This window comes from Stenella coeruleoalba, assembly GCF_951394435.1.
Source record: "Stenella coeruleoalba genome assembly, chromosome: 4".
Classification (NCBI taxonomy): domain Eukaryota; kingdom Metazoa; phylum Chordata; class Mammalia; order Artiodactyla; family Delphinidae; genus Stenella; species Stenella coeruleoalba.
In genome coordinates, this window is record NC_137149.1 from 130,355,178 (window position 1) to 130,381,824 (window position 26,647).

At 37.6% G+C, this 26,647-nt stretch overlaps 1 protein-coding gene across 3 annotated transcripts in view; it reads left to right on the top strand.

The window, feature by feature from the left end:
• The window catches only part of MANBA (mannosidase beta), a 114,058-nt gene that overhangs the window by 68,399 nt on the left and 19,012 nt on the right, over window positions 1–26,647 (top strand). For all 3 annotated transcript variants that reach the window (XM_079920761.1, XM_079920762.1, XM_079920763.1), the window contains exons 12-13: window positions 5,172–5,390; window positions 11,984–12,148. In XM_079920761.1, coding sequence (XP_079776887.1) covers window positions 5,172–5,390; window positions 11,984–12,148 — 384 coding nt within the window. The remainder of the gene's footprint in view (window positions 1–5,171; window positions 5,391–11,983; window positions 12,149–26,647) is intronic.

The following is a 26,647-nucleotide window of genomic DNA, read 5'->3' on the forward strand; positions in this document are numbered from 1 at the left end:
TTTTAGTCTGAGTGACATACTACTTCTAAAATTCTATAATTATACATGCTAAAGTAAAATTTGATATATATCATATATGAATATCTTGGCATGTGATATAGAGGCAAAGGGTTAGGAAAGAGCTTGTTGCCAACTTCACCTTAGAGCTCTTCCTTTATGGTGGTTCTCTTTCCACCACTATTTGTTTAATAGGCATATTATACTTGTATTTACTACATGAAAACATACTTTATTTTAATATAAACTGGATTTCTTTTGCAGGAAGAGGAAGCATCATGTTTGTTTTTGTGGTAATGGCTTAAAAAGATCTGACTTTTTAAAAACTTTAATGTTTAACATGTGATTTAATAATCTAATTATCTTTATAATTTTGTATGTGTAATTAGATGTTTTAAATATTTGAAATATATCCTTGAAGCAATTTGAAGAGAGATATTTTAAAAAGAATGGTATGTGATTTTGGCACTCAAATGTACCCAGATGATGGCATTATTCCATTTATGTGAGGAAACTTCAGTGAGAATTTATGAAATACATAGGTTCAAATTTTTTGCTTATCTGTTATGCTAAGTCATGTGTCATGAAAAATTTTTTTATTCACAAAATGTGATGGTATAAGCTTTAATTAATATTTACAGAACACTTATAATCTGGTTACTCACTGTATTGGTATTATGTTTTTCATATCTGATGGATTTAGGAACTGGATTTTAATATCTGAGGATTTTTGTTTCATAGCTTAGTGGTTAAGAGCTCATGACTCCAAATCCTGGCTGGGCCACTTACTCTCTATATAATCTTGGGCAAATTACTTAACCTCCATTTTGCCAAGGGTTAACAGCTCTTAAGAGATGTTATTTGCATTAAGTGAGATAAAGGATGGAAGGTGCATTACACAGACTCTGGCACATAGTAGACTTTTACTTAATGCTAATCATCATTATCATCCTTGTTGGTTTCACTCAACAAGATAGGTCTTCAGATACTTTCAAACTTTAATCTCTAATTTTAACACTACATTTTTGAACTTATAAAAAATTAGTTTCTGTATATCACTTCTTATCCATCTTTGAAATGGAAATGTGATGCCTTTCTTATAAAGGATCTATGTTTTTTATTTTTTTAAATTTTAATTAATTAATTTAAAAACTATCTTTTTTTTTTGAAGATAATAATTATGTTGCCATCTTGAACAAGGACAACTGCTTTATTTATTTATTTTGCTGCATCACGCAGCTTGCAGGATCTTAGTTCCCCAACGAGGGATCAAACCGGGGTCCACAGCAGTGGAAGCACTGGGTCTTAACCACTGGACTGCCAGGGAATTTCCCAAGGGAATCTATGTTTTTTAAAATGATTTTGTGGGCAGTAATTGATGTTTGCCAGTTTTTTTCAAGATGGACAGGATTAAGTGCTATATAATCATATTGTTGTTATTTATATCAAAGCATAAGGCATTTAAGGAAAAGGACCATAAATTGATCTATCCACACACTAAATGAAATGAACAGTTTTCTTTTGCACTTCATGCTTTTTAAAAATAGTCAGTCTCTTGGTTTATCTTACATATCTCTTTGTCCAAATAAGCATTTAAGGTCATGATCTAGGAAGAAATCATCTGTGAGATTTGAGACTAAAAATCAAGCCTCAAGTGGAAATGATACAAAAATGGAAAGGAATCGTAGTGCATCATCATGGGTGGACATTTTTAGGCAGAGACTCATTAGTAATTTTACTGACTGGCTCAACTCACCAAATTATTCAAGAATCTGGAATAATGGAGGGAAACCAATCAAGCTTGATTGATTAAGGCCAGTTGATCAGCCTTCTCCAATTCTACTTCAAAGCCATTATAATAGAATATTGTTTAAAATTTGATTACCCATAATCTTACCATGCTTTTCAATATTTTAAAATTCAACCAAAATTTGTTGAGTATTACTAGGAGCAAAGCCTCATTCCCGATGCTGTGGGGAAACTGTTATCTTCACGGAGCTTATAGTCTGCTCCCAGGAGGTAACGTGGAAAGAAATACCAGCTCTACAGGGCAGAGTGAAAGAAGTGCTATGAAAAATGTAGTTCCAAAGTGTTGGCAAGTATGTGGAAGAGCCATTCATTTTAACTGGAAGGATCTGAGAAGGCTTTTAATTAAAAGGTGACATTCAAGCCTTAAAGGCGGAATAGAATTTGAGGCAAAGGATTGTTCTGTAGGTATTTTAGGCCATGAAAACAATGTCAGTAAAGGTGAAAAGAGGTGAAAGCAAGTATGTATTTGGAAGCAGCAGCAGTGCCCAGTGCCTGAAGCAAGGGACTCATGGATTGGTGTGGAGAGTCAAAGACAGAAAAGGCAGTTTGGAAACAAATCTTAAAAAGACTTTGAATCACGTTATGAAGTTGGGTTTCATTCAGTAGACAGTGGGAAGCTAGTGAACATTTTGGGGGAGGGGAGGAATTTTATCTCACCCATGTTCTTGCTGGTATTATTACTTGCAAAGAATTAGGGAGATGAGAGATTCTAGGCAAGGAAAACAGATATAATAACCAAAAATTCCAGGTTATTAGGAATATTATATGCCAGGCATTGATAGACTAATTATTGTATTAACTAATATGATTATTATAATATACTAACATATTAATGATATAGGTGCTTTGTAGGATTTACTTAATTTTTACAAGCACCCTGGCATATAATCTTTATTTTAGAGATGAAGACATGGGAGGGTTAGAAAGATTAATTGCTCAAGGTCATATAGGTCATAGGTAGTGGGGCTTGAAATGAGGTGATGGAAAAAAATTTGATTCAGAGCAACTGAGTGTGGGAGGTGAGAGAGACAGAGGGAGAAACTGAAGATGATTCCTACTTGGGTACCTTTAATGAAGGTACGAAGCATAGTCACATAAGTTTGGGATAAGTAAATAAGGAATTCTGCTTTGAAATATTGGATTTGAGATGTGGGCAGGACAAGCCAGGTAGAAATGTGGAGCTGGCTATTGGAAATAGAAATGTGAAGGTGAAGCAGTCTGGGAGTAATCAGAACATTGGTGAGAGGGACAGCCTTGGGAGAAGGTATAGAACAGGAGAGGCTGAAGAGAGTGACATCCATCTAAGAATGGAGAGGGGAGCTGGAGAAGGAATTATCAGAAAGGTTTGGAGAAACCAGAATGTGAAAGAGTAGTGAACAAGCAGTCACGGGTGGGGAGAACTTCAGAAATTGTGGGTGGTAAACAGGTCATTTACTGCTCACCAGAGAGGGAAGAGTGTGGGGATTCTTGCTTTATTTGGGAAGTAGAAGTCCATGGGTAGTTTATGAAAAAACAAAACCAAAAACAATTTTAGTGGAGTGGAATGATCAGGAATTGAGTGTTAGGGGCTGAGGAAGGAATGGATGGTAAAGAAATCTGATGGGCTCCAAGGGATCGAGGGACTTTTTTAAAATTAGGATGCGGGGAGCCCTTAAGCTAAGGGAAAAGGACAGTGGAGAGATTTCTAAAAGAGTGGAGGATAATTTATTGGCTTTAATTCCAAAGTGAAATCAAAAGATGACCAGAGGACAGACAGAGACTCTGGCAAAGGAAAAGAATAAGGTTTTTTCCCCCCTATGACAGAAAAGGAATGAGAAGAGAAAAAAATGGGTGGTTATACCAAGAAAAAGTGTGACCTAATGGGGAAAAGCTGAGAAAATTATTTTCTGAAAATCTATTTCTCAGAGAGGCCTTATTGGCCTTCTACATGTTTTGTGTTTCTAAAGAGCCCTGTACTTATCCTTTAAAACATTCATCACACTTACAGTTACTTGCTCAGCATCTGGTTCCACCACTAGATTTCCGTCTACTCTTTTAAGAGGTCAGTCGGCATGTCTGTCTTGTTCCCTGCTGAACCTCCAGTGTATAGAAGAAAGTGTATGCCTGGTGCATAGTAAATGCTCAAAAGAGATTTGATGCGTTAATACTGGTTGATGCCATAGATTCTGTATCTCTCCCTCTGTCTCTCTCAGCGGGGCTGAAAAACCTGACCCACAATAGACACTTGACAGATACTTGCTAAATGAATGATTCTTGTCACTGAAATAGGAAGTAAGTTCATCAATTGAGATAATAATAATGAAAACATTTTGAGTTCTCCCTGTGTGCTAGACACTAGATTAAGTAATTATGTATTGGCTCCTGTAACAAAGAAACCACAGAGTTTCAGGGGTTTACATAGTAAAAGTTTCTTTCTTACTCAGTAACACTACACAGTGGCTGCTCCTGATGGGCAGGCAGCTCTTCTCCTTTTAGAGACCCAGGCTCCTTCCATCTTCCAGCTCCACCATCTCTTAGGCCTTTGCCTGCAAACTGGGGAAGAGGATGAGAATGTGGCTGCACAGAGATGCAAATAGTTAGCAAGCCACTTTCTAGGGACAGAAATGGGAACATGAATTTTGATGGACACTTAGCCATCTCTTCCACACATTTTTTTTTTTTTTACCATTTACAATAGCCCAATGAAGGAGGTACCATTATTATCTCTATTTTACAGTTGAGACTACTGAGGCTTAGACCTGTCCCAAAACAATAAGGTTCTAATTTGAGATTCAAACTCATGTCCCTCTGTCTCAATAGCCCATTCTAAACCATTAGACCTTTGTTTCTCAGGTGGAAGTGATTTTGTTCCCAAGGTACAAGGGGACATTTGGCAATGTCTGTAGACTTTTTTTTGTGGGGTGGCGTGGCAGGTGGGTAGGTATTACTGGCATCTAGTAGGTAGAAGCCAGGTATGCTGCTCAATATCTTAGAATATATAGGACCTCCCCCACTCCCATCATACACACACAAAACCAAAAGTTATCAGGCCCCAAATGTCACTAGTGCCAAGGTTGAGAAATTCAGCACCAGACAGTATACTACCCACCATGGTAGAAGGTCAAGTATAGGTTAAGACATGATTGAAAAAATTAGGAACAGCTGCTGTGAGGAATAAGCTACAGTTCATTATGAAAGGCTATGAAGGATTGGCAAAGAGCAGAAGGCTGCTGGTGGTTGTCAAATGCAGAAGGTAAGTGGCTCTGTTATTTTTCTATCAGCTACTTGGCATTTCTGGAACTTGATAGTACTTTTAAAGAAGTAAGTGATCTGTACTTTACTGGGTGAAAAGCTTATCTTTTAAACCATTTTATTTCTGAACTCAGGGAGACCAGACTCGTCCTTTTATCACATCCAGTCCTACAAATGGGGCTAAATCCACTGCAGAAGGCTGGTTCTCTAAAAACCCATATGACCCGAATTATGGTGACGTACATTTTTATGACTATGTTGGTGATTGCTGGAGTTGGAAAAATTTCCCGAAAGCTCGATTTGTATCTGAATATGGATATCAGTCCTGGCCTTCCTTCAGTACATTAGAGAAGGTAAGCCATCTTTGATTTCCCAGTGATTCAGAATGGTAGGCCATGGGTGTGTGTCACTTCCTTAACAGTGGTTCAGAAAGTCAAATGAAATCTACTTCTTATTTAAATGGAAGTGTAGGAAGAAGATAATAGAAAATAACTTTTTAGGGCTTCCCTGGTGGCGCAGTGGTCGAGAGTCCGCCTGCCGATGCAGGGGACACGGGTTCGTGCCCTGGTCCGGGAAGATCCCACGTGCCGCGGAGCGGCTGGGCCCGTGAGCCATGGCCGCTGAGCCTACGCCTCCAGAGCCTGTGCTCCGCAACGGGAGAGGCCACAACAGTGAGAGGCCTGCGTACCAAAAAAAACAAAAGAACTTTTTATCCTTAACCTTTGGGGTACTGAACTCTTGTAGTCATCATTTGGGATTTATAACTTTTCTATATTGCTCTTAATTATGTTCCGTCAAGAGTATTCAAAAATTAAATGGAAGCCGGTGATTACTGAAGGCTGAGTTATTATCACATGTGAAAATTACTCTCACTTACTACTTTCTATGTGTCCTGCAACTGTTTTATTACTTACAGATATTCAGAACTGGATAGTTTGCTACAATAAGAGAAATGAATGTGATAAATAAACCTTTGTCTGATGTTATCATGTCACGTCTTTCCTTTTATCTTCTCCCCTCTTCTTCCTCCTCTTCCGTTTTCTTCATGTTGGTGTATTTGATTTTCAGTGTGACACTTCACTTTCTCTATTCCTAAAGATTCCGTTTTGTAGATGGATTGTTTCAGACTTGTGTTTTTTTTTTTTTTAACAGCTTTATTGAGACATAACTCACTGGCCATACAATGTACTCATGTAATGTGTACAGTTTAATGGTTTTCAGTATATTCACAGAGTTGTGCAGCCATCACCATGATCTAATTTTAGAATATTTACATCACCTCAAAGAAACTGTACCCTCTGTATTAGCAGTCACTCCCCGCTCTCTCTGTCCCTCCCATCCCAGATCTAGGCACCACTAATCTGCTCTGTGTGTCTGTATTTTTGCCTGTTCTGTACATTTCTTATAATTGGGATCATAACATATGTGATCTTTTGAGACTGGCTTCTTTCACCCAGCATAAAGTTCTCAAAAGTCATCCATGTTGTATCATGAACTAGTATGTCTTTCTTTTATATTGCTGAATAATATTCCATTGAATGGATAAAGCACATTTTGTTTATGCGTTCTTCAGTGGATATACATTTGTGTTATTCCCCATTTTTGGCTCTTATGAATAATGCTGCTGTTAACATTTGTGTACCTGTTTTTGTGTGAACATATGTTTTCCATTCTATTAAGTATATACCTAGGAGTGCAATTGCTGGGTCGTATGGTAACTCTATGTTTAATATTTAATATTCCAAGGAATTGCCAAACTGTTTTCCATAGTGGCTGCACCATTTTACATTCCCACCAGCAATGCATGAGGGTTTCAATTTCTCCACATCCTCGTCAACACTTGTTATTCCCCATTTTTGTTTTTTTTTTACATTTCCCTGGAAATTTACATTTACAGGAAATTTGTATTTGTTTGATGGCTGATCATGTTGAACATCTTTTTATGTGCTTGTTGGCTCTTTATATATCTTCCTTGGAAAAATATCTGGAGAAATAAAAAGTAGGCAAAAATCCTTTGCCTACTTTTTAATTGGATTGTCTTTTTATTATCAGGTTGTAAGAGTTTGTTGTAAGAGCTTACAAAAAACATACCATCTATATGTCCATGATATAGATGGTATTTTTTTAAATAGTGATATGATTTGCAAACATTTTCTCCCTATTAGTGGGTTGTCTTTTTACTTACTCGATAGTGTCATTTAAAGCACAAAATTTCATTTATTTATTTATTTGGTTGCGTCGGGTCTTAGTTGCGGCATGTGGGCTCCTTAGTTGCGGCAGGCGGACTCTTTGGTGTGGCACGTGGGCTCCTTATTTGTGGCATGCAAACTCTTAGTTGTGGCATGCATGTGGGCTCTAGTTCCCTGACCAGGGATCAAACCTGGGCCCCCTGCATTGAGAGCATGGAGTCTTAACTGCTGTGCCACCAGGGAAGTCCCAAAAGCACAAAATTTAAAATTTTGAAGCCCTACTTATCAATCTTCTCTTTTATTGCTTGTGCTTTGGTGTTGTATCTAAGAAGCCATTGCCTAAGTTAAGATCACAAAAGTTTACTCCTGTGCTGTCTTTTAGTTTTAGCTCTTACATGGTCTATTTTGAGTTAACTATTTTGTATGGTGTGAGGTAGATGTCCAGTTTTGGACAGCCAATTGTCCCAACACCATTTCTGAAAACATTATTCTTTCCCTAATTGAATTCTCTTGACCCTTTTGTCAAAAATCAATTGACCATAAATGTTAATGTTTATTTCTGGATTCTCAGTTCTGTTCCATTGTGTATGTCTATTTTATATTAGTATCCACTGTCATCATTATTATACTGTTGTAGTAAGTTTTGAAAGCTGGATGTGTCAGTTCTCCAACCTTGTTCCTCTTTTCAAGATTGTTTTGACTGTTTTGGGTGCCTTGCGTTTCCATATGAATTTTAGGATCACCTTGCTAGTTTCTGTAAAAAAGTCAGCTGGGATTTTGATGGGGATTGTGTTGAATCTGTAGATCGGTTTGCAAAGAATTGCCATCTTAACAATATTAAGTCTTCTGATTCATGAACATGTGATGTCATCTTTAATTTCTTTCATACTATTTTGTAATTTTCAGTGTATAAGTCATATACTTCTTTGGTTAAATTTATTCCTAAGTATTTTTTGGTGCTATTGTAAATGGAATTATTTTCTTAATTTTATTTTCAGATTGTTTATTGTAGTGTCTAAATATACAATTGATTTTTGTATATTGAAGTTATATTCTGCAACCTTGTAGAACTTATTTATTAGCTCTAATGGTTTTTTGTTTTTTGGGGTATGTGTGTGTGAATTCTTTATGTATAAGAGCATGTCATCTGCAGATAGAGGTAACTTTACTTTTTCCTTTCCAATCTAGATGCCTTTTGTTTACTTTTCTTGCCTAATTGCCCTGGTTAGAACCTCCAGTATAGTATAGAAGTGGTGAGAACAGATAACCTTTTCTCAGGGAGATTCCTGTTTTTAGGGAAAAAGGCTTTTTATCATTTAGTATGATATTAACTGTAGGCTTTTCATAGATGCCCTTTTATTCCTTGTAATAGATGCCCTTTTATTCCTGCTTGTATGATAAAAGGGTGTTGGATTTTGTCAAATGCTTTTTCTTCATCTATTGAAATAATCATGTAGTTTTCCCCCTTCTGCATCACTTGTGTGAAGTAACCACAAAAAAAGTTTTAAGAGAATTTAAAAATCTTCCTCAATCTCACCACCTGAACACAACTGTACTTCTACATGGAAGTTATATTGTATTTTTAACTTTAATAAGTAATGCCATAATCTTAGTTCTACCCCTTGTTTTTTTATTGCTCCCATATTGTGGGCCCAATCTTTTGGGAACGCTGTTGTTTCAAAGTGAAAGAAGATGCAGTTCAGTATCCTGACTCAGGTAGGAACAAGTGCTGAGAATGGAAAAGAAGGAATGAAAGAAGCAAAAATATTTACTGAGCAGATTTCTGTACCAGGTACATCATTTAATAATAATCCAGCCCTGAGGCCCAGAGGGAAATCAATATATATTGATATATATATAGTGAGAGTTCTGTCAATGTCCCTAGATTGTAAGTAGCATATCTGTATTCAGGCTTATTGTCTGACTCCAGAATTGATCTATTTTCTTTTCACTACATTTCAAGAAGATGAGTGTTAGGAATTGCTAAACCTTTTTTAAAAAAATCTATAAGCATTTCTATTCACCTCTCAAAAATAATGGAATTCCCATGTTTTTGTGAACTGCCTGATGACATTCAAAGATACTAAACACTATATTTTAAAATAGGGAAAGATAAAGATAAGTCCTGTTTATTATGAACCCTTGATTTGATTGTTGCCTCTTTTCGAACTACATTGCTTAGTGGAGAATTTGAGTAGGTGTTGGGAAAAGAAAACCTTTACGTAAAACCTTCATTTTTTTTTTCATGCATTCAGCAAATATATTAAAATGTCTTTCTCTGGATGGGATACATTACTTCTTCATAAAATAATCATATTTTCAACAGGTGATCATCAATATACAGCAATAGAAAGATTGGGTTTTGGAATGAACAGATCAGGATTTGAATACTAGAACTTCCACACACTAGCTATACTGCCTTGAAAAGATTATTCATTCTTTTTGAATTTCAGTGTTCTCATCTGTAAACTGGGGTTAATAGTAGTAGATACTTCAAGGAGTGTTTGTGTACGTGTGTGCACATGCAGGTATGCATGTGTGCATGTGATGGTGTGTAAACATTAAGTTAACTAATACGTTGAAACACTTAGCACAGTTCTTGACACATAGTGATGAGCCCATAAAATGTAAGCTATTGTTACTATTAATATAGGCAATGCTAGTCACATGGTTTATACGAAGCTAGACTGCACTAATTAGCTTTGGATCTTGGGCAAATTACTTAACTTTTCTGTGCCTGGTTTTCTCATCTGTAAAATAGGGTGATAATAGTACCCACTCATGGGGTTGTTATGATGATTAAATGAGTTAATATTCTTAAAGCAATTAGAGCCTTATCTGACACTTTCTTTTTTTTTTTTTTTTTTTATTTGTCGCCGTACCTGGGCCTCTCACTGTTGTGGCCTCTCCCGTTGCGGAGCAATAGGCTCTGGACGCGCAGGCTCAGCAGCCATGGCTCACAGGCCTAGGCGCTCCGCAGCATGTGGGATCTTCCTGGACCGGGGGCATGAACCCATGTCCCCTGCATCGGCAGGCGGACTCTCAACCACTGCGCCACCAGGGAAGCCCCATTATCTGACACTTTCTAATTCCTCTGGTAACATTGTTATAGCTGAAATTTACAAGAATTTCAAAACATAGCTATCAGAAGGTAGAAAGCTTCCCACATAACAGATCAGGTTTATGATTATGGGATACATTCAAATTATTAACAGCCACAGGGCTGACTGGCCAGGAGATGTGTTTCAGATTTTGAAAAGGAAGAAGCGTAGAAAGAAGGGAAGACTATTGCTAAAGGTTTGCGCATCTCAAATGTGTACAAGATGACTGTAAATACTATACCTCTGTTTCAAATAAATAATAGAAGTAATTGGTGTTCTCGAAACTGTCTGGTGGTAACATTTTCGAAAACTAAATACAATTTGGAAAAACTACCACATTAAATATGGCTAATGTATGTTGCTTATATTTTGGTATAAATCAATTCCTAAAGAATAACTTTTTTCCTTTTAAGGTGATTGGTCTGTGCATTGCATGATTACTGAGAATTCTAAGTCATATTTTATGAACAGGGATTATTAAGCTTCCTAATTTTCATGGTTTTTTGAGGGTGGAGTGGAATATGTTTTTTCAAAGTGTCTGTGTAACTTGGCTTAGAACTCTGATATTTTCAGATGTAGCCAGCAATTGTCTTATATCTTTGTCAAATGCTAACAGTTCATTAAATCATAGGGCCTAGAAGCCAGAATTATTGCTTTTTTTTTTCTCCTGTAGAAGGTACACTACTAACCTGTGTGGTATTTGTTTTTATTTATTTATTTATTTTTGTTTTTATTTTTTACTTGACCTGATGATAGCTTCTCAAAGGAAAAGAAAGATTCTGTAAGTTAAAAAAAAAAAGAGTTATTATTAGGGGAAAGAAGTATCATTGTTTGGTTTGTATCTTCAACTATATCAAAATTAAACATGTGTATATATCATATATATTTAGTAATCACTGAGAAGCAAATGAGCAAGTGCTAAGCATTTACCATTTTACTAGTGATATTTTATTACTGTTAAAGAACTGACAGTTTTAAAAGAATGTTGATTTCAGTTCATTATTCAGTTTTGACAGTTTATTTACTTCGATAAAATGACCTTTTAAAATGCACATAACAAATATTTAAAAAAACAAGAAAAATGTTTTTTTTTTTAAAAATTATTTATTTATATTTGGCTGCGTTGGATCCTCACTGTGCACGGGCTTTCTCTAGTTGCGGTGAGGGGGGATTCCTCTTCATTTCGGTGCGCGGGCTTCCCATTGCGGTGGCGTCTCTTGTTGCGGAGCACGGGCTCTAGGCACGTGGGCTTCAATAGTTGTGGCTCGCAGGCTCTAGAGCGCAGGCTCAGTAGTTGTGGTGCATGGGCTTAGTTGTTCCACAGCATGTGGGATCTTCCTGGACCAGGGCTCGAACCTGTGTGCCCTGCATTGGCAGGTGGATTCTTAACCACTGCGCCACCAGGGAAGCCCCAAGAAAAATGTTTTGATGAGACAAGACTTTTGATGGCAAAACCAAAATGTAACTTTCTAGGTTTGAATAAGGCTAGTCTTTCACTAATAACAAGTATGATGGCAAAAACGTGTGAAATTAGAGTCACAACAAACCTCGAGCTCTTTTCCAGTGTGTAGTACTTTTCAAGTTTGTCAGGAGTATGGAGAAAAGTAGTTTCACTCCTAACTTCCCAATCTGAACCTCTTATTCTTTACTTGAAAGGTTTCATCTAAAGAGGACTGGTCTTATGAAAGCAAATTTGCACATCATAGACAACATTTCACAGATGGTAACTATAAAATGCTTCACCAGGCTGAGCTTCATTTCAAACTCCCCCAAAGTGCAGATCAATTACGCAAGTTCAAAGACACTATTTATCTTACTCAGGTAAGCCATTTTTATTCTGGGCTTCAACAGCTACCTGCAGTTAACATAAAGAGATCCTGTAGGTTTTATAAGCCTTTTGTGGTGAAAAATATTCAGGTTTTCATTTTGCTGATTAAAAAAAATTATCTGCTTCAGAATGGGTATTTGATGGCATATAGGACTTGAAATAGTTAATTTTTGGCATTTGTCTCTCTTACAAGAACAGCTCACAAAGTTCTACAACAAATTGTGCATTAAAATCTTCCCTAGCTCAAGATTACTATCAAGGTTCAGTAATTAAGTCAGTAGCATTTGCCAAGAAAAAAATGGGACAATGGAACACAATAGAGTCCAGAAACAGACTCATGTATGATATAGTCACCTGATTTATGGTCACAATGCCACTGCAATCCTGTGGGAAAAGATAGTCTTATCAATAAACAGTACTGTATCAAGTGGGTATCTTTATGGGAAATAAATGAACTCTGACTCCATATACAAAAATTAATTTGATTAGTGATCACACACTCAATTGGGAAAGGTAATACAGTAAAGTTTCTAGGAGAAAACATAGGAGAATAGCTTCATGACCTTGGCATACACAGACGATTTCTTAAACAGAACATAAAAAATACAGACTATGAAAGAAAATAATGATAAATTGGACTTCATTAAAATTATGGACTTTTGTATATCAAAGGCACCATTAAGAGAGAGAAAATGCAAGTCACAGATTGGGGAACAATATTTGTAGTACATATGTCTGACAAAAGATTTGTATTTAGAATAAAGAACGTCTATAAAGCAATAAGAAAAAAGACAGATAACCTGTTAAAAAATGGATAAAAACCTTGAACAGGCACTTCATCAGAGAAGATAACCAGATGGTCAGGAAGTATATGCAAATACGCTCAATTTCATTCTTAATCCAGGAAATGCAAATTAGCCATGCCAGGATACTCCTACACACTATGTACACAATGTAATTTTAGCAGAATGGCTAAAATTAGGAAGATTGACAGTACCAACTATTGGTGAGGAGGTGGGACAGCTGGGACTTTTAGACATTGTTAGTAGGAGTGGAAATTTGTTTAAACAGTTTGGAAAATCTTATGGCAGTTTCTACCCAAGTTAAACATTTGCTTTCTTCATGAATCAGCATTTCTACTCTTAGCTAGGTACCCAAGAAAAAGGAGTGCATACGTCTGCCAACAGACATCTAAAATAATGTTCATTGCAGCTTTACTCATAATAGCCCCAAACTGGAAACAACCTAAATGTTCTTTAACAGAAGAATTTACAAACAAATTGTGGAATATTTATACAATGGAATACTCCACAACAATAAAAAAGAATGAACTACTGCTATCAGCTTCAGCCTTGATGAATATTGTAGACATTATGTTGAGCAAAAGAAACATTGTAGTTTCACTATAGACAAAATGAATCCAGATGATATAGAACAAGTTAATGGTAACCACTCTTGTGGAGGAAGATGGTGCATTCTGATTAGGAAAGGGTACAAGGAAACTCTGGCCTGCTAAAAAAGTTTTGTATCTTGATCTGGGTACTGGTTACATGGGTGTATACATATGTTAAAATTCACTGAGTTGTACACTTAAGATCTGTTCATATTAGATTGTGTACCTTAGTAGATTATTTTTAAGCAGCCCTACTGAGATATAATTGACATGCCATAAAATTCACTTGTTTTAAGTGTACAATCAAGTGATTTTTAGTATATTTATTGAGTCATGCGACCATCACCATAATACAACTTCCGAACATTTCTGACACTCCAAAAAGATCCCTCTTGCCCATTTTTTTAAAATAAATTTATTTATTTATTTATTAATGTTTAAATTTTTGGCTGCATTGGGTCTTTGTTGCTGCGCACGGGCTTTCTCTAGTTGCGGCGAGCGGGGGCTACTCTTCATTGCAGTGCACAGGCTTCTCATTGCGGTGGCTTCTCTTGTTGCGGAGCACGGGCTCTAGGCAGATGGGCTTTATTAGTTGTGGCACACAGCATCTGTAGTTGTGGTGCACAGGCTCAGTAGTTGTGGCGCACTGGCTTAGTTGCTCTGCGGCATGTGGGATCTTCCCGGACCAGGGTTCGAGCCTGTGTCCCCTGCATTGGCAGGTGGATTCTTAACCACTGCACCACCAGGGAAGTCCCCCCTCTCGCCTATTTGTAATCACTCTCCTTTCTCACTTTCAGTCCCAGGCAAACATTAATTTGCTTTCTGTTTCTATAGATTTTACTTGTCTCAACATTTCATATAACTGGAATCATATAATATGTGATCTTTGGTATGTGGCTTCTTTCACCAAGCATAATGTCTTTGAAGTTCTTCCATGTTATAGCCATATATCTGTGCTTCATTTCTCTTTCTTGCTAAGTAATATTCTGTTGTGTGGATATATCATGTTTTACTTATCTATTCATCAGTTGATGGACATTTGGATTATTTCCAATTTTTGACTATTATGAGTAACACTGCTATGAATATTTGCATACACGTCTTTGTACCTATATTTTCATTCCTCTTGAGTAGAAATATATAAGTAAAATTGCTGAGCTATATGGTAAATTTATGTTTAACTTTTAAAGAAAATATTGACCTGAATCTTAGATAATATTTTTATCTTAATGTTTACAATTTATATATTTTTTCAGACATGACCAATTTATTGAGAAAATTCAAATTTCAGTTTGGCGAAGTATAACCAGGGGCAGAGTTTGGGATAATCATTTCGTTGGCGGCAACTACATTTTCTAGAGCTAATTGGCCATGGGGTAGTATCTGAAGGAAAGAAAACAAAACTTAAAAAAATAATTTAAATTATTGGGTGGGTGATAAACATACATATTTGCAGAGGAAACCAAACACAAACAACCAGCTTACACAACTGAGGCATGAGAAATGCTGTTGCTAGTAGAAACCCTTTATTCCATTTAGTTTGACAGACATTAAACACCTGATTTGTTCCAGACAGTGGGCTAGCTGCCAGGGTTGAGGTGGAAGCACAAAATCACCAAGACGTCATCCCTGTCCTTAAGAAGTTTACAACAGCACCTGTAAAAATGAGGGCTACTGGTGAAATGCCAAAAAACTGCTCAAAAAACCTGGAGGGAGGAGAGTTTACCTTTACGTCTCAGTAGAGGTTGAGGTCGGGACCCTCTTAAATTAGGTGGTGTGGGTGAGGCCGGGGGTAGCATGCCTCCGCGTAAAGAAAACTGGTGTCTAAGCATGTCTTGGCAACAGGAAATAGTCTAGTTCCTCCACAGCCTTCAGTGTGTGAGAGGGGAAGGGATATTCAAAGGTATTTAGTTTTATTTGAATCCCTCTCATCATTAGAACACTATAAGAGGTTGACAAGGAAGTGAAAAATGATTAAAAAAACCCACACATCCAAGTTTGAAGAGGCACGGACATAGACGGGAAATACCATTTCATAGTTTTAGTGTAAACTCAACTGCTTGTGTATATCCATTTAGTAGCTTAAGTAAAACCATCAAAAGGGGAAAAAACTCCACTGGCAGCACCACGGTTCATCATGGCAGAACATGGTCTCTCCTGTTAGACTATAAAGCTAGCTTTGGCTACTGCCAATGGTGGATGTAAGGGCACAATGGAAATTAAGTTCACTTTTAGTTTACAAACTAAAGTCTGTAAACATTTCCACCTTAACTGCACGTAGATGACAAAGAAGGCTTGGAAGAGAGAATTTGGGGAGAGAGATGAAGTCTTTGTAGGCTAACTGAACGAAAAATGACTTGGGATGCTGTATCTCCTATTTAAAAAATACAGGATGAGCAAGTCTGAATAATAGTTTGCTATGTGTATAACATACACCTCAAAAAAGAATTCTAACACAACATACTACTAAGCAAACATCACAGTTTCTGCTTTTGCAATTTACACAAATTGCCTGAATTTTAATACTTTAGGGAACCTTTACAAACACAACATACAACAAATTGTAATATTATGCATCACCCTTAACTTCAGAAAGTTTGGCTTGTATTATTTTATCTCAGAGGAAAACTAATGTTTATAATGTCATTTCCTGTGGAATTAATTCATCACCCATTTTAAAAACTAATGTTTAGAAAAGAAGCTTCCCTGTAAGGTAAATTGGAATGCAAACACCTGCCAGGCTTTGATGAAATAAAAATAAACAACTTATATGACCAGCACCTCATTAAACCAAAATCTCCTTTTGAAGTACAAAGTTCAGTTCTTCTTGCCCTCTTAGTAAACGCTAATCCGAACCCTCCCCGATCTAGGAACTGTTCTGGTTTGTTACGTCGTCACATACATACAGTATTTTTTAACATTAAGAAATTCTTGACATGGTACCATAAATAAATAGGTAGTTTTTAAAACCAAAGTGACTCAGAGTACTAGAACAGATATAATAGCACACTAAAATGGGTTAAAAGTAAAATTAAAAAAAAAATCTATCATGGTCTTATTAATTCAAATTAAAAATCAAAGATGAAGTATCATTTCAGACCCATATACATCAAGATGCCAGTTCTTATAAAAATGTACTTTAGTTGTAAATGCTAGATATGTAAAAATAAAACAAAAATTTTTAATAGATAGGGAAACCAGTAACTTTTGCCATTAAAATTTAAGTTCTTTTAATGTTTTTAATATTAGAGTTGGGGAAAATTCATTAAAGTTAAATGAAATTAATATAAAATTATTTTTATATTTTTATTATATTTCATGAACCTGTGAATACACACACATTAAGACTATTTGAGAACCACTGCTTATTTGTGTGATATTTTTGCTAAACTTGTTTCAAGTTCTGAGAGAGAAGGTAAGAGCCTATTCCCAATCATATGATCTGCAGTAATGTGTTAAACATCACATTTTAATTTTTGCATCTTAGCATCTGAGAATGTACCAGTTTTTATACAAACTCACGCTCACTCTCATCAGTTTTCTCCTGTATGAAAACACAAAACCCTGGATGGAAGTTGAAACAGAAAACTGTCAGCCAAAAGACTCTTTTTGGAAGGTGATAAACTGATGAGAATTTAAAATTTTCAACTATAATATTATCAATTCAGGAAGTTTTTCCTATGTAATATGTAATTTATAAACTTACCTCATAGAATACAAGTTTAAGGATTCTGTTGATATCTGTTCCTTTTAAAGTGTTGCAGTTCATCCTTATTAGTTTTTTGTAGCCAATATTCTATAAAAGTGTCTCAGTTTTGATACATGAAATTGGATGATCCTTATTTGCACACACGTGTGCATGTGTGAACCTTTTCAGCTGTTGTTTTTCATGCTGGCTTTTCTCCTCCCGGCTGTTCGTTTTATTACCGTTACTTTTTTTTTTTTTTTTGCGGTACGCGGGCCTCTCACTGTTGTGGCCTCTCCCGTTGCGGAACACAGGCTCCGGACGCGCAGGCTCAGAGGCCATGGCTCACGGGCCCAGCCGCTCCGCGGCATGTGGGATCTTCCCGGATCGGGGCACGAACCGGCGTTCCCTGCATCGGCAGGCGGACTCTCAACCACTGCGCCACCAGGGGAGCCCTACCGTTACTTTATTCTACTTCCCCAAACCGCATTCAAAGAACTAACAGAAATAATTGTTCTTTCTGAACTCATGAGCATCAGAGGTACACAGTCAGGAGCTGGTGTAGAAGTGGGATTATTTATTGGCGGTTTTTGTTGGTGATGGCTTTTGTCTGATCCTTTAAGCATGAGCGTCCTATCAGGCATTGGCTGGGAATTGGACTTGTCCTTGTTGATTCTACCTTGGGACTTCTTGATATACTAGATGGGATCTGAGATGAAAGAAATCAGAATTATGATTTCTTTTGTTGTTTGTTTTCCATGTTGGACTTTCCTGACTGAGTACAGACAGGAAATGTTAGGGTAACAAGTTTTCTTCCCCTTACTACTTTGATATTAGAACAATCATCTTTCACCTGTGTATAAGAAGTAAAACCTTTCTTTGGTCCATTTTCTCTGTTCCCTGATCTTGTTCTCATAATCTGTCATACTGTTCTGAAGAACTTGCCTGTGTGCCACTTTCTAAGACATTCTGTTAAGCAGTTTATTTTGTGTGCAACTTTCAGAAAAATCTTGGCAGAGAAAGCTGTGCAGTAAGTTTCTTTACATTTAGATCCTTCCCTAGCTTCTCTTTATCTTACAACCACAAAGGTATCACTTAGGCTCTTACCTCTTTAATTCTTCTAATATTCCAAAATAATCTTGCCCCACCTTTTATTCTCCTACTTTAACCTGTTGTATTGTATTCCAAATAACCTACATACCTAGGCACACTCTTTTTTTTTTTTTTTACTTCTTTATTGTAGTATAATTGCTTTACAATGGTGTGTTAGTTTCTGCTTTATAACAAAGTGAATCAGTTATACATATGTTCCCATATCTCTTCCCTCTTGCATCTCCCTCCCTCCCACCCTCCCTATCCCACCCCTCCAGGCGGTCACAAAGCACAGAGCTGATCTCCCTGTGCTATGCGGCTGCTTCCCACTAGCTATCTACCTTACGTTTGGTAGTGTATATCCTCTCTCTCGCTTTGTCACAGCTTACCCTTCCCCCTCCCCATATCCTCAAGTCCATTCTCTAGTAGGTCTGTAGGCACAGTCTCTTCAGCTGTGTCACAAAGACCTCGCTGCTTAGTTTGAGGACTGTCTACACTAACAAATCTGTTGCCAGCGTCCTAGAGAGGAAGCTGGGCTACGGACAGTCGTTACTAACCCGTTAGCTTATAGCCCCCTCTAGTGCTTTCATTTATTCTTCACATATTTGTTGAGCATGTAATGAGGGCTAGAAGTTTGGGATGTCCTTGAGAGACTCAGAGTCTTTAGGGATCCATTTTATCTACCCATGTTGCAAGTTACTTGATCATAAGAACTAAGAAAAAAAAAGCAGGCTATGCTGTAGGCTCAGGTGTTGATGACACCTGCTACCCTGGAACAGTGTCTTGTTTGGTAAACAGCACTGAGATGTGATGGGGATCCAGGCCATGCTGAGCTTGTAAGTTGGGGGCAGGGTGGGTAAAGGAGGGGAATGAAGGTAAGATTAGTAACATCGTATATTATACACTAGTGTATTATGTTTATGTGCATCTCGTAATTTAACAGTCAAGCAGACAATTAGCATTCTTTGCGTGTCTACTCAGACACCCGGCCCTGGGGCAGGAAGGTGCCTTGTATACCTTCTCATGTAATCTAACATCTCTAGACATCTCTGTTACTGTTTCCATTTTAGACATGAGGAAACAGAGGCTCAGAAAGGTTAAGTATTTTTCCCAAGTTCTCAGGGCAATGAACGGAGCAGGTTTCTGCTTTTAAAACTATAATATTAAATCTCTTCGCAATTGAGATAAGGGAAATTCTATAACTACTGAGGTGGTTGGTTGAATTATAACATCCATTTTTAACTGTTAAGTAAAGAAGACTTCAGAAATTTGGCACAATAGAGAATTTGAACAAAGCCAAAAGTTAATTCTTTGAAAAGATCAACAAAATTGAAAAACCTTTAGCTAGCTTGGCCAAGAAAATAAGAGAGGAGACTCAATTTACTAAATCAGGAATGAAAGAGGGAACATTACTATTGACCTTACAGAAATAAAAAGGGTGATAAGGGAATACTGTAAACAATTCTGTGACAAGTGATATATCCTAAATGAAATGAACAAATTCCTAGAAAGACACAAACTATGAAACCTGACTCAAGAAGAAATAGACAATATGAATAGGCCTTTAACAACTAAAGAGATTGAGTTAGTAATTCAAAAACTTCCCTCAAAGATGGCTTCACTAGTGAATTCTACAAAACATTTAAGGAAGAATTAACACAACCCTTCACAAACTCTTCAAAAAAATAGAAGAGGCAAAATCACTTCCTAACTCATTCTGTGAAGGCATTGTTATCCTGATACTAAAACTGGACAAAGACATATCAAGAAAAGTACACTACAGACCAATATCCCTTATGAATATAGAAGGAAGTCTTCAGTGAAATAATAGGAAGGAAGGAAGTCTTCAGTGAAATAATAATCCAAATCCAGCAGCATATAAAAAAGTTTATATATCACAGTCAAGTGGGATTTATCTCAGGAATGCAGGGCTGGTTCAACATATGAATGTCAATCAATGTAATACACCATATTAATAGAATAAAGGAAAAACAACTACATGATAATCTCAATAGATAAAGAAAAATCACTAGCCCAAATCCAACACCCTTTCATGATAAGAAAATTCAACAAACTAGGAATAGAAAGGAGCTTCCTTGACCTGAAAAAGAGCATCTGTGAAGAACCCATAGCTAATATCATATTTAATAGTGAAAGAAGGAGAGCTTTCCCCCTAAGATCAGGAACAAGACAAGGATGCTTGCTCTTGTCACTTCTATTCAGCATTGTACTGGAGATTCTAGTCAGCACAATTAGGCAAGAAAATGAAATAAAAGGCATCCAGATTGGAAAGAAAGAAGTAAAACGATATCTGCTGATGAATGATCTTATATATAGAAAACCATAAAAAATCTACCTAAAAACCTATTAGAACTAAGAATTTAGCAACTTTGCTAAAGTCCTATTGATATAGGATCAATATGCAAATATCAGTTGTATTTTAAGCAATAAAAAGTTTGAAAATGAACTTAAGTGAACAATAATATCAGAAAGTATACAATACTTTGGAACATATTTAAACTAAAGAGACATAAGACTTGCACACTGAAAACTACAAAACATTACTGATGGAAATTAAGGAAATGGAAAGACATTCTGTGTTCATGGATTGGAAGACTTAATATTGTGTCAGATCACAGATAGCAGAACTCCCCAAATTGATCTACAGATTCAACACAGCTCCTATCAAAATTCCTACTACCGTCTTTGGAGAAATGGGCAAAGTGATCCTAAAATTTATATAGAAATGCTAGGCACTAAGAATAGTCAAAACAATCTTGAAAAAGAAGAACAAGTTTAAAACACTTCCTGCTTTTAAAACTTACTACAAAGCTATAGTAATCAAGGCAGTGTGGTACTGGCATAAGGACAGACATACAGATTGATTAAAAAGACTTGAGAGTCCAGAAATAAACACATACATCTATGGTCAATTGATTTTCTACAAGGGTGCCAAGACAATAAAATGGAGAAAGAATAGTGTTTTGAACAAATCGTGCTAGAATAACTGAATGTACACATGTCGGAGAATGAATTTGGACCTCTACCTCACACCGTATACAAAAATTAAAATGGATTAAAGATCCAAATGTATGAAACTCTTAGAAGAAAACATAGGTGTAAATCTTTGTGAAGTTTGATTAGGTAACAGTTTCTTAGATATGACACCAAAGCAGAAGCAACCGAAGAAAAAAATAAATTGGACTTCATCAAAATTAAAAACTTTTGTGTGTCAAAGGACACTATCACAAAAGTGAAAAGATAACCCACAGGATGGGAGAAAAAATTTGCGAGTCATATGTCTAATAACGATCTAATGTCCAGAATATATTAAGAACTCTTACAACTCAATAATGAAGACAACCTAATTTACAAATGGGCAAAAGATTTGAAGAGACATTTCTCCAAAGAAAATGACCAATAGGTACATGAAAAGATGCACATTATTAGTCACTAGGGAAATGCAAATCAAAACCACATGAGATACCACTCATGTCCACTAGGATATCTAGAATTAAAAAAAAAAAAGAAAATAACAAATATTGGTAAGTGTATTGGTCAGGATTCTCCAGAGAAGCAGAACCAATATGATATATGTAGACATATAAAAGAGGAAAGTTGTTATAGGAATTGGCTGAAATGATTACAGAGGCCGAGAAATCCTACAGTCTGCCATCTGCAAGAAGGAGAACCAGGAAAGTCGGTGGTATAATTCAGTTTGAGTCTTGAGGCCTGAGAACTGAGGGGCCATTGGTGTAAGTCCCAGAGTTCCAGAGCCCAAGAACCAGGAGCTCCAGTGTCGGAGGGTAAAAGAAGCTGTGTCCCCAGCTCAAGAAGAGAGAGAGAATTCACCCTTCCTCCCCTTTTGTTTGATTCAGGCCATCAACCAACTTGATGATGCTCACACACTGGTGAGGACGGACCTTCTTTACTCAGTCTATTGAATCACCAAAAACATCCCCACAGACACACCCAGAAATAGTGTTTACCAGCAGTGTAGGCATCCCTTAACCCAGTCAAGTTCACACATAAAGTTAACCGTCACAGTAAGGATGTGGAGAAGTTAGAAACCTCAGATGTTGCTGGTGGGAATGTAAAATGGTACAGCTACTGTGGAAAAGTTTGTCAGTTTCTTAAAAAGTTAAACAGTTACCATAGGACACAGAAATTCTGCTCTTAGGTATATATCCAAGAAAATTGAAAACATGTTCACACAAAAAGTTGTGTATAAATGTTCATAATAGCCAAAGTTAAAACAATCCAAATGTTTATCAGCCAATAAGTGGATAAACAAAATGTGGCATATCCATACAATGAAATGTATTCAGCAGAATAAAAAGGTTTGAAATACTGGTACATAATACAACATGGGTGAACCTTGAAAACTTTAGTCTAACTGAAGGAAGCCAGTCACAAAAGGCTATACATTGTATTATTCCACTTATGTGAAATGTCCAGAATAGGCAAACCCGTAGAGACAATGTAGACGAGTGGCTTCCAGAAGCAGAAGAGAGAGAAGAATGAGCAGGGACAGACGAACCAGTTCAGATTTTAGAGGGTGATGATGAAAACATTCTGGAATGAGGTAGTGGTGAGAGTTGCACAACCTGTGACTACACTAAAAACCAGTGAATTATAAATTGTAAAGAAGTGAATTGTATAGTATGAATTATATCCAGCTAAAAAATGGCTTTATTGGAAGGTTCTTATTGTCAGGATAATTTTAAGTAAATAAAGTATATAAATACCATCGTATCAGGAGAACTTATCACATGGCTTCTCCTAGTTCCAAGGGTAGAGGGTGTGCTTCTGAGCATGTAGCCCAGCTACAACTCTATCGCCCTGGAGGAAGGGGAGAATGGGTTTTTGTAGACAGCAACCTTCATCACAGTGGCAGAGCTAGAACTGGAACCTAGGTCTTGGTGTCCTGGTCCAATTTCTTTTTCCCATACCATGTTTCTCTAAGGGGACTGATTTCATAAGTGTAATCAAGCAAGCTGCTGAAAACAGGCATATTTTGGAACTAAAATTAGATTTGTCTGCTAACAGTGGGACTGAGTAACCTAGGAAATGACTAAGCATTTATCCTTCTCATATAGAAAGATGGCTTTCTTTAGGAAAAGATGCATGAATCTATAAATACAGGTACAGTTCTTAAAGGGAAAGAGGCAGTTGCAGAGATTTTTTTTTCCCCAGGGAAGTAGGACTGTACATTTTCCCTTTAAGATGGATAGTGGGCTTCTGTATTTTTATGAACAGAGGTGTCATTCATTAGCCCTAACTAGCACCCACTGGTTTGGATAAACCCAGATCCATGTTATAGGCGTGGCACCATCTGCCTGTGGAGGGTACTGCGTGGTGCACGTGCCAGAACCCGGAGCACTGAAGAGCCTTGCTTATCACTTTCACACTAAATTCAGGTGTGATAGGCTACTAGTTAGAGCTTGCCTAGTGCTCTTTTCCTTTCACTCCTAGCAAGGCTTAGGAGTCCTGCTTGCCTTAAAATTTTTTTAAGTTTAAAAGGATTGCTAATGTTTACCTATTAAACCAGAAAAGGCAAATTACAGCTAGGAGGGCTTCCCTGGTGGCGCAGTGCTTGAGAATCCACCTGCCGATGCAGGGGACGCGGGTTCGTGCCCCGGTCTGGGAGGATCCCACATGCCGCGGAGCGGCTAGGCCCGTGAGCCATGGCCGCTGAGCCTGCGCGTCCGGAGCCTGTGCTCTGCAACGGGAGAGGCCACAGCAGTGAGAGGCCCGCGTACCACAAACAAACAAACAAAAAAAATTACAGCTGGGAAATTGTCAGAATAGATATACGGAAATAAATATTTTAAATATTTTTTGCAGGTAGTTCTGAGAGTTGAAATAGTTCAGGGACTGAAAACTCAAATGTTTGTAGGGATCAGGCAGGTAATTTAAATGGATGAGAGTCTGAATATTGGGGATTGTGGCAAAATGGAGCATACAGGCCCTGACTTAAGACATTAAACGACAACAAGAAGAAACAAAAAGCACCCGCTCTGTGAGCCAATTAAAACCTGCGTGGGGCTGAGTTCTGCCTGGAGGCTAGCAGTTTATGGCAGCCTCTTGACTGGAACCTAATATAGCAACATGCAACAAGGACTTTAAAATGTGTCATATATTATTATCAAAAGAGACAACAGAAGAGGCAAAGAAATTAATTTGGACATAAAATGTTCTTTGCTCTTGTATTTAAAGAAACAATCTGCAAACCATTCAAATGCCGAAAAATTATTGGAGAATGATTCATCAAACTATGGTATAACTGTGGAACCATTTAGAGCACAGAGATATATAGAAAATGCCAGGGCATCACATGGAAATGTACACATGTGAAAATTAAGTCAGAGTACAGAAAATTAAGTCAGAATACAAAATTATAAACGTATATGAGTTACAGTATATGTTAACAAAGATCAGGCAGGAATTTGGAGCGTTGTAAAAAATTTGCCACTCATCAGACGTTTTCCCCCTGAAAAGAAGCTTAAATTCACCGTGAAGAAAATGCAGGTCACCTCTACCAAGCCCATCAGTAAAATATCTAATTGTCCTTTGGATTAGATCCAACTGAGTACAAGCATGACTGTTTCAATAGATATGGCTTTGTCCTAGAAGTTTTTATTTTTGCCTGAAAGAGATGACTTAATTTCCTACTCTGGTATACACTGGTGTTTTGTTCCCCACCTCAAAATTCCGATTTGTACTTTTCTCCTATTCACCCTGTTTTATAAATCTGGATCCAAGGAAACGGATTCCAGTCCCAAACTTCTTGAGTGACGCCCCTCCCTGAGGCGTAGAATGACGACCCATTCTACTCGTGGGTCCACGCTGAACCAAGTCCCATTGCAGAATATTGCAGGTCCTTTGGCTTCCTTGGTGTATCAGGAATGGCCCAGGCTTTGGAGATACTTCAGATCCTGGAAGTTCCAGAATTGTTGGCTGACACCCAAAGTGGCGTGTCCATGGTGGTCGCCATTTGATGCCCGTGCTTGGCCTGTCAGGGCTGGGCTAGCACCTCTGGAGTGTCTGGTGATCAGAATACCTCTCCCCGTGTGTTCCTTATTGGTGTGATGAGGGCTTCCTCATCCTCTCCTCCTGTGATCCCTTTACACACCGTCCATAGAGCCTTAGCGGATTTTTCAGGAATCTCGGGATGAGAACAGAGACTTGTTGTTGTTCAGTGCCTCGGGTGTGTGTGCTGCAGGGTAGGGACTGTGGCTGGCTTGATTTTGTGCCCATGGGCCAGTTTTAGCTTGGTTGGTGGGGACGTTATTTGGGGGCTGAGGTGATTTAAATAAGTTCAGATATTATCAAATTTTAAAAACAAATACACACAAAAAAAACAAAAAAAACAAATACAAAGGTTACTTCCCATGCTGATGTGAGGTTAGATCTCTAATGCGCATGCGTTGATAATTGGCGCTACCCTCAGATCTGTTTCTACTAAGATTTCAATTGGCTGCTTTATGTTCACTGAACTTTCTAGAAATCGCTCCACAACACTGATTTTGCACAATAACTCGACAAACATGTGAACGCTTAATCAAGGGACTTGATTTCTCTATGCCTAGGTATCCAGGCCTAGAAGTTGATAAATCTCTTTTTTCTTTGGTTCAGACGAGATTGGTGTTTTTAGAAGGAACTTGATTAGAGATCCTGAGTCTAATTGTTACTCACCCGGGTCCTTGGACTCTTAATCCATAGAAGTTGATAAGAGGCCAGAGGAGAACTTCAGGCAAGACTTTATCAGGACTTGTGCTGCAGCATGAGGGAGCGAAAACAAGTAACAGGTGCCGTTGGTTCCCTGGCTCCTTAAAGGGGGTGAGGCTGGAGGTGGACTGCTGGCTTGGCTGGGAGGTGTAGTTTAGGTGGTCTGCGTGCCCCTTGGTGGTGCTGCGTGCAGGAATCACGCACAGTACCCTGCTTTTGCTTCCGACACCTCAGAAATGGCAGTTGGTTTGTGGCCTTTTTGTATCTTATTGTTCATAATTTGCTCCCACTGTGCGTGTGTGCAGTTGGTTTTAGTCCTGTATAGTTTCTTTGCGTTCTGTTGCTTGAGGAGACGTTTGTCCAGGTGCAAGCACTCTGGTAAGGGGTCCCAGGTCCCAGCCTATCTCATAACTGCAGATTAACTTGACTGTTAAAGATCATAGATCTTAGGCCTATTTTTCGTATTTCACTCCTTGACTTAGTGCTAGACTAATATATTCAGAGAGTATCTTGTGGTCATTTTGAGCTTGGCACCCTTGCCACTCTGTTCGTGAGATTCTTACTTTCTTTAGAGTGTTATCTGCCTGTTAT